The sequence below is a fragment of the Portunus trituberculatus genome, chromosome 19 (genome assembly GCF_017591435.1).
Source record: "Portunus trituberculatus isolate SZX2019 chromosome 19, ASM1759143v1, whole genome shotgun sequence".
Classification (NCBI taxonomy): Eukaryota; Metazoa; Arthropoda; class Malacostraca; order Decapoda; family Portunidae; genus Portunus; species Portunus trituberculatus.
The window spans coordinates 6,970,101-6,978,582 of NC_059273.1; the positions used below are offsets into that span (position 1 = coordinate 6,970,101).

Genomic DNA, 8,482 nt, shown 5'->3' on the forward strand with positions numbered 1-8,482 from the left:
ACGACCATCATCAAAGGCCACAGAGAGGACTAGCCGGGTTATCAAATGTGTTTCCACATTAAAATAACTACTTAATCCATAGACTCCTCAATGTAGTGGAAGAGTGGCAGGGAAATTGCTCCAGAAAACAGTCTTACATGGCATCCTGTCCCCTCCCTTCCCCCTCTTGTTCCCCTCACAGCGGCACACCTGCAGTACATCACACGGTTTAGCTGAGCACGGACAGGGACGACAGGTGAAAAATGCCCGTAAAAATACCAACAGGGAGAGGGAGAAAAAGACAATAGGGGAAAAAGGGAGAGAGGAAGAGGAAAGAGGAGGGAGAGTGAGAAGAGGGGGAGAGAGGCTTCGGGTGCGACTGGCTAACTGAGAACCACTGACGCGAAGACTCTTAATTGTTCCTGTGCAGTCTGGCGGCCATCCTCCCTCCTTCACCTCTGTACAAGCGCCTCCCCGACTCACAGGACACCCACACCCACCGCATCCCTTCCCCGTCAACGTAACAGCATCCTAGGGTGGTTTAGGACACAGACAACTACAAGATCCTACAAAGAGGTACATCATACTAGTTCATTCCTTCACACACCTTTCTGCCACACCCATCTTACCCATAGGACACCCACAGGACATCCTCCACAGCCTCCACATCCCTTCCAGTCACCGTAGCAGTATCCTAGCATCCTTCAGGACACTAAAATGCTCCTACAAGAGGGAAAAGCTTAGGAATATCAGCCTTTCCATCACGTCCCTCACAGCTATAGGATACTTACACACTCCACATGCTTTCCCTGCAACTGAAAAGCATCACAGAGACCTTGAGGACACGAGTATATCCTACAAGGCGGCCTCTTGCAGCTTCCCTCTTTTCTTGTATTCTTATGTACACAAATCTCAAGGTACAAGATCCCGCGGGAGTGGTAAGGGGCCGGGAATGCGTTAATGTGTCACAGAAAGGGATCAGATTGGATTGGTGTTGTGGTAACGTGTCATTAAAAGGAGTTAACTTCCCTATTGGCGGATTAGGAGAAGATTGGGGGAAGATTGGATACGATGCTGCTCAGTTGGTGGTTTCTCCCCTTTTCCCTTCTTCCCCTCCACCCCTCCTGTTCCTTCCCTCCTGCTCCTTCTTCTCCTCCCGAGTTGTTGGTCTCTCCCCCTTCCCCTGTTCCTCCTCTACCCCTCCTGTTCCTCCTCCTCTTCCTCCTCCCCTTCTCTCACTGCGGAAATGAAGGGAGTCATCAAGGGAGGTGGTTGTCTGTGCTTGGATGTCCTCTTGGTAGGTTCTCGTGAGTCTGTTGTGCTTCGCTGTGTTAAGTGATTGGTGGCGGTGTTCACTGGTGCTCGTGTCGCCAGAAGGAGTGAACGGGTGGTAAGTTACGATCTCTATAAATTAAATTAAGGTTTTTTCTTGTGGGGGGAGGGGTTGGTTGTCTTCTATGTGTAGCTATCTTCTCTCTCTCTCTCTCTCTCTCTCTCTCTCTCTCTCTCTCTCTCTCTCTCTCTCTCTCTCTCTGGTCGCACTCTCATTCAGCATGCGAGAGAGAGAGAGAGAGAGAGAGAGAGAGAGAGAGAGAGAGAGAGAGAGAGAGAGAGAGAGAGAGAGAGAGAGAGAGAGAGAGAGAGAGAGAGAGAGAGAGAGAGAGAGAGAGAGAGAGAGAGGGCTCGAACCCGCCTGCCTGATTACACTAAACCCTGGATCAATTTCAGGACACGCCACCGTCCGGGATAAGAGAGAGAGAGAGGAAAGGATGGGAGGAGGGATGGGAGACAGATGGAGGGAGAGGGGAGGGGGACGGGGAGGGACTGAGGAGGAAAGGGAGACTGCGACGGACGGGACAGAGAGAGAGAGAGAGAGAGAGAGAGAGAGAGAGAGAGAGAGAGAGAGAGAGAGAGAAGATAGCTACACATGTTTTCTTTTTCACTTATTTACTAAAGTCAAAATTTCCTTAACAGTCAAACAAACGGGAAATAAAATCTCTCAAACACCAAGAAAAAAAAAAGAATTAAAAACTAATAAATTAACAGCATAAACCTAAAAAAACACACGAACATTATAAAAACAAACGATTTCCACTCAGAACTATTTTCACAGACCACGGTGAAAAAAACCCGGGCTCGTATTTTGAAACTCTACAGTGCTTCACCTCCACTATTTCAAAAAGCTTTACTTAAATTTACACGAGTTTATTAAGGTCTTTTTACGGTTCTAGAGACAGAGTGACAAGATTTCTCCATTATTAAATGAAGAAACACTCTTGAAAACCACCGCTAATTCTACTTGTGGTGATGAGAGAGCAAAGCGTTTCTGAACACTGATCCCGAGTCCTCACGAGTCTTGTTGCCAGTGATGTCGACCACTTGCTAATCTGTTGCTACTATAAGAATACCCTTGATAAGTACAGTACATAACCTATTCCAAACCCCTTTTAAAGAATACACCTTGAAAACTACAGAAGAGTGAATAGACTGGTGGTGGTAGTAGTAGTAGTAGTAGTAGTAGTAGTAGTAGTAGTAGTAGTAGTAGTAGTAGTAAGATAGAGGCCTTCATCATCATCATCTTGTTATCATCATTATTCTTATTATCATTATCATGTTTATTATCATCATCATTACCATCATCATCATCGCTATCATCCCCGTCATTCTTACTGTTATCATCATCATCATCACCATCATCATCATCAGTTTTATCGCCATTGATATTAACATGATTTCTTGTATTACTCGCTACTTACACGCGATGACCTGCTGAGAGAGAGAGAGAGAGAGAGAGAGAGAGAGAGAGAGAGAGAGAGAGAGAGAGAGAGAGAGAGAGAGAGAGAGAGAGAGAGAGAGAGAGAGAGAGACTTGAAAAGCGCAAAATCTAATATGACTAGATATTTAGTGTGTGTGTGTGTGTGTGTGTGTGTGTGTGTGTGTGTGTGTGTGTGTGTGTGTGTGTGTGTGTGAGCGTAAGAGAGCCTGGCGAGGGGTGACATGGCGGAGCTGAGCGGGGCGGGGCGGGGCGGGGCGGGGCGGAGCCAGGCAGGTTCAAGCAGTGAACACACACAAGGTTCGGAATGAGTGAACCTGTTGATTACAAAGAGTGACACCTTCCAGTCCCTCCTTCCCTCCCTCCCTCTCCTGGGGCCGCTCCTGTCCAGCCAGGGCCAGCTGCCTAACAGCCGCCCCGATGTCCGCCTTAGGGCACACAGCAGTGCACAGCAAGGTGTGGTGCACAGACGACAGGCACAGCAGGGCCAGCGTGGCGAGGCAGGCCCCGCCCGGCCAGTAAATCATGGGGCGGCAGCCTCCTACAGTTACTTCGGGATATTAAACGTGTCTAATGATTCTCGCAGGATTTACGGGCTCCAGTGTACATTATATATGTTATATAAGGTTATCAATACATTATAGACTGTAAGGGAGGGCCGCGCCACGGATGGGGGGTCGGCGTCCCCCATGGCGAGAGGCGTGCCAGAACGCTCATTGGCTGGGAGGCTTGATGCGTGGGATGGGGGAGACGCGGCCCGGCCAGCAAGGGTTAGTGCTCGGCACCCCCCATTCGGAACAGGCCCCGCCCCGTCGCCTCGTCCCGCCCTTGTCCGCAGCCCGACCAATGTGCGGCGTGTCCGCGCGGCGGCTCCTCCCCCACCTCGTATTGCAGTACTGTTGTACACTGACAATTACATTTACATTTACTTTTAATTAATGGAGACTTGTTTCTAATTTGAGGATGGTGATGAGGCAAGGCAGAGCCAGCAGCAAGTGTGGTGACTGCCAGGCCACAGTGGAAGGGCGAGGCTGTGGTGAGTGGCGGTGAAGGTCACGGTGACGTCAGGAGGCGGGAGTTGCGCGGGGCGGTCGCGCCTAGGAAGGCGAGGCAACACAGATGCCATCACTGCCTCTTAGCCGACAGTGACCACAGTGTCACCTCGATCCGACTCAGTACTCGCCACGAACGAACGAGGCTGTCAGCAGTCCCCTGCGACACCCGAGTTCCGAGGGACCTCGACTCGCCAAGGAGGTGACCACGTGACAGTGCACCGCGGACTCTCCTTTCCTCCTATTGCTCGTTGTCCTGCGAGGCAAAGGTGAAGGCGTGGGTCCCCCTGTGCCGCCCTCCTCAACGCCACGCCAGCACAGTGCTCACGCGCGACGCTCCGGGGACTCTCAATTCCTCCTTCACCACACACGCGGTGCCCACTGTTGTGAATCTGCGGTGACGATGTGAGGAGGAGGATTGTGTTGACTTGTGATGCCCAGTGTGTTGTGCCACGGGACCTAGAGGCAGTGCCAGACAGAGTGCCGGGACAGTGTCTGCCAAGCTAGGGTCGCGGCGAGGCAAGGCCGCCCCACACCAGTGTTCTGCACGAACTGTTCGCCAGTAATGCGCGCATAAAAATGTCTGACGAAAGCATGGCCAGCGAATACGTCGCGGACTTCATGCTGGAGCCGCTGGAGCAGGTGATGGGAGTCAAGGAGCACAAAGACCTGGACGGCATGGGTGGCGTGGGCATGGGCCGTGTGCCCACCCACATGATGACTTCCCACATGCCCAACATGGCCCCAGGCGCCTGGATGAGCCACCACCACTACCATCACACGGGCAGCCTCACTCCATCCACTGTGCCCACGTCGCAGGTCAAGCAGCAGTCACAGGTGCCCACCACTCCCCCAGACACCCCGCCGGGCGCCTCACCCAACAACGGCTCCCTCTCAGCCTCGCCTCACTTCCAGGGCATGCAGCAGCATCCGCTCATGGACGACCTGTGTTATTACAATCGGTACATCCACGAGCCCCTGGACCTGCGGCCCGGCCCGCCGTGCGGTGGCGAGCAGATGGAGCCGCAGTGGATGCTGGATCGAAAATGGGACAATGTTCAGCAGCGCCACCCACTCACCCCGCTGGGCAACGGCGTCAAGGGCACCACCGACCTGCAGGGCCCCTGCCAGATGAGCCTGCCCACGCTGTCTCAACCTTCTGGCATGTACTGCATCTCAGACGACGAGCTCGTCTCCCTCTCGGTGCGGGAGCTCAACCGCAAACTCCACCACATGCCCAAGGACCAACAGACCAAGTTCAAGCAGAGACGGCGAACGCTAAAGAATCGCGGTTACGCCCAAAGTTGTCGCACTAAACGCCAGAACTACAAGGTAGACTTGGAGAATAAACTAAAAACTGCCGAGAATGACATCTACCACTACAATCAGCTGGCCAACAAGTATAAGTCCACCATCGACACGCTCAGGCATGACAATGAGATACTGAGGAAGAACTTGGAAAGCGTTAGGGCGGAACTAAACTCATATAGGCAGCAGCTGCACCAGCAGCAGCAACAACAACAGCAGCAGCAGCAACAGCAGCAGCAAAAATCATCACAACAGCAGCCTACACATCAGACGCCAGACGCGCCACCAAGCAGCCAGGAGCTCTACTCCATGTGACCGTGTTACCCGGGCCAGCAACAGCAGCAGCAGCAACAGCAGCAACAACAACCACAACAACAACAACAACAACAACAACAACAACAACAACAACAACAACAACAAAAGCAACAGAAGCAGCAGAAGCAGCCGAAGCAGGGTGACGGTCGCTTGCACGGGGAAGGGAGGTCCTGGCTTGTTGGCCGAGGAGCTTCCCTCTAACAAGCCAGAGGTTGCCTCCACTTGGTCGGCTGTGATTTCTTCCTTGGACAAGTGGCACGGACGTTGGAGCGCCTACCCGCCCGCACTCAGCCCCTCCCCTCACCCTGGCGACAATCATCGGGGCTGCGTGTGGAGAGCGGCGGGCGCCTCCAAGGTCATCAGCTGCCTCAGGGCTCGGCGCCGTGACCCTGGAGCCCTGACACCCTCCATGGCGGACCACTCCTCTGCTGCGGGTGACTGCTGAGGGTAAGCACTGCGGTGTACAGATGTGAAACAGTCATGCAAGCATTAGTCATGTTTAACTTGGCTTTCCATTTCGTTAACCTTTGCCTTGTGTTCAAAACTTGCAGCTCCATTACGAATGTTAGCACTATTTTCTTTTAGTAAATCTCTGTCTTACAATTAACTGCAGGTGCGGGCTAAGCGAGGAGCACTGGACTCTGGTTGCCCCTCGCTCGCTTGACACCCGCACTTCCCCTCGGTGCGTCGCTGCTGCCCTCTCCATTAGTGATAACCTTTGAACACTTGCATACAAGCACAAAGACAATTATTGGCGTGCAGAGGGTGGAGCGACGCACTGAGAACACACTACTGGAATATTTGCAAGTACCACCATGTAGCGGGCAGGTGTCTCCCCCACTTGAGCGCCGGTGCTTCCTGGAGGCAGGAAAGCAAGGCTCAGTGCTGCTGACAAAATGAGTTAAGGGAGAGAAGGGAAATGAGATCATTCATTCCGTGCACAACACATGGAGGAGATAACTGCCCGCACCGCTGACGGGAGCTCATTCCACTTCACAATGCTGTGTTGACGCGTCACGTTAACACACTCACTCCGCTCGTCCCCCGACAAGCGAAGCGCAGGTCTGTCACGCCCTCGTGAGGGGCCGCAGCAGCAGTCCGCCCGTCGTTAAGCATCACCATGCCACAAGGCAATAAATAAGGAACACAGCGAGCACATCTTATCAATCTTTTGCAGCAACCACGGGAGTCACAGTGACTTTACGAGCAGCACAGCCACACCCGCCTATCACCTCTGTTCAAAGCAAGCACCCCTTATCGGTGTCTGTAGCGGCCAGGCCACTACAATGATAACTCTTCCTGACGTGCAGCCATGCCCTTCTATCATTATCCTTATCCCAAGCCAGTATCTCTTATCGATTTCTGCAGCGACCATGGCGTCTTAACAATAACTTTCCCACCTATCTTTCCGGCCTGATGCCAGCATCTCCTTGTCAGTTTCTGCAGTAGCCACGGACGGCTTCATAATAACTTTTATCACAAACTCAATCATGCGCGCTCATCACTCCTACCCACCAAGCAAATGTCTCCTTAGCAGTTCCCCATCAACCAAGGAATCACAAAAATAACTGACTAATAACACAACCATACACACTTTATCATCCTTCCCCCAAAGCATCACGTTATCATTGAAAAAAAAGGGTGCTTGAACTAACTAAGTCTCTCTCTCTCTCTCTCTCTCTCTCTCTCTCTCTCTCTCTCTCTCTCTCTCTCTCTCTCTCTCTCTCTCTCTCTCTCTCTCTCTCTCTCTCTCGGGAACAATATACAATTACTATTCACACTTCGGCAGATCAACTACGCGTGTAATATTTGTCAACTAATTTGCATATGTTTGAAGGGGAGGCGGAGGGCGAGCATGCTGAGAGGGGCTGGAGCGGGAAGGGAGAGAGGAGAGAGAGAGAGAGAGAGAGAGAGAGAGAGAGAGAGAGAGAGAGAGAGAGAGAGAGAGAGAGAGAGAGAGAGAGAGAGAGAGAGAGAGAGAGAGAGAGAGAGAGAGAGAGAGAGAGAGAGAGAGAGAGAGAGAGAGAGAGAGAGAGAGAGAAGGAGAAGGAGAGGTGAATACCAGAGAGCAGAAGAGAGAATCATGTAAGGAGCTGTTTAAAATATAGTTAAATAAAAGGTGTGTGCGTGTGTGTGTGTGTGTGGTGGGTGTGTGGGTGGGTGGGTGGGTGTGCGTGCGCGTGTGTGTGTATGTGTACGTGCACTGAAAAAAAAAAGAAGCAAGAAACACATAAACCAAAGCAAGAAGCAAGTATAGAAGGAGGCGAGGCGAGGCAAGGCAAGGCGGCAAGGCAAGGCAAGGCAAGGCGAGGCAAGGTAAAGCGAGGGAAGGCAAGGCGAGGTGAGGCCCGTTGTGTCACCGCCGCCAGGAAGCCCCACAGAGAAGCCTTAGTTGGGGAGGTTGACGTCACGCGTTTGACCTCCTTCCTGTTCAGGGACAAGCGTGACTTAACACCGCCGCGGCAATAGGAAGGGTCAGCGCACTCTGCTCTGCCTAGCCCCACCAGGCAGGCCAGATTTAGGGAAAGTATAAGGGAAAGAATAAAGGGAATACGAGTCATTTAGTCATGGATAGCTTGTTTGTATGTCCCTTTCACGTGTAATCTGCTGTGTTTGTAAACAATTTGTGCAGTGTGTGACAGAAAACAAAGTATTTAGCGATCTTGAGTAAGGGAAAGGATAAGGCAAAGAATAAGGGAGATAGTCATTTAGTCGTGGATAGCTTTCACGTCTAATCTGCTTTTTTTTTTGTAGACAATTTGTGTAGTGTGAGACAGAACACGAGTACTTAGCGATCTTGAGTAAGGGAAATGTTGAAGAGAAAATATTTAGTCATGCTTAGTTAGTCGATATGTCGCTTTCACTTCTAATCTGCCTCATGTTTTGTTTTTCTGTAAATTGTTTCGTGGGTGTTGTGAGTACACGGTGAGGAGAAGAGGCAGCTTATGACCGACACAACAAAAAAGTACTTATCGGTTTTAAATCATGGAGAGATCAGAAGACTTAAAAGTGGCGGAACACATAACGAAAGAAGCTCGACCTTTATACTCGTATG

At 51.5% G+C, this 8,482-nt stretch overlaps 1 protein-coding gene across 1 annotated transcript; it reads left to right on the top strand.

The window, feature by feature from the left end:
- Positions 1-3,722: 3,722 nt before the first annotated feature.
- Positions 3,723-5,430, top strand: LOC123506267 (transcription factor MafA-like). The gene has a single exon (XM_045258208.1). It carries the CDS (start codon positions 4,384-4,386, stop codon positions 5,425-5,427), a length of 1,044 nt encoding a protein of 347 aa, XP_045114143.1. The 5' UTR covers positions 3,723-4,383; the 3' UTR covers positions 5,428-5,430.
- The last annotated feature ends 3,052 nt before the right edge of the window (positions 5,431-8,482 follow it).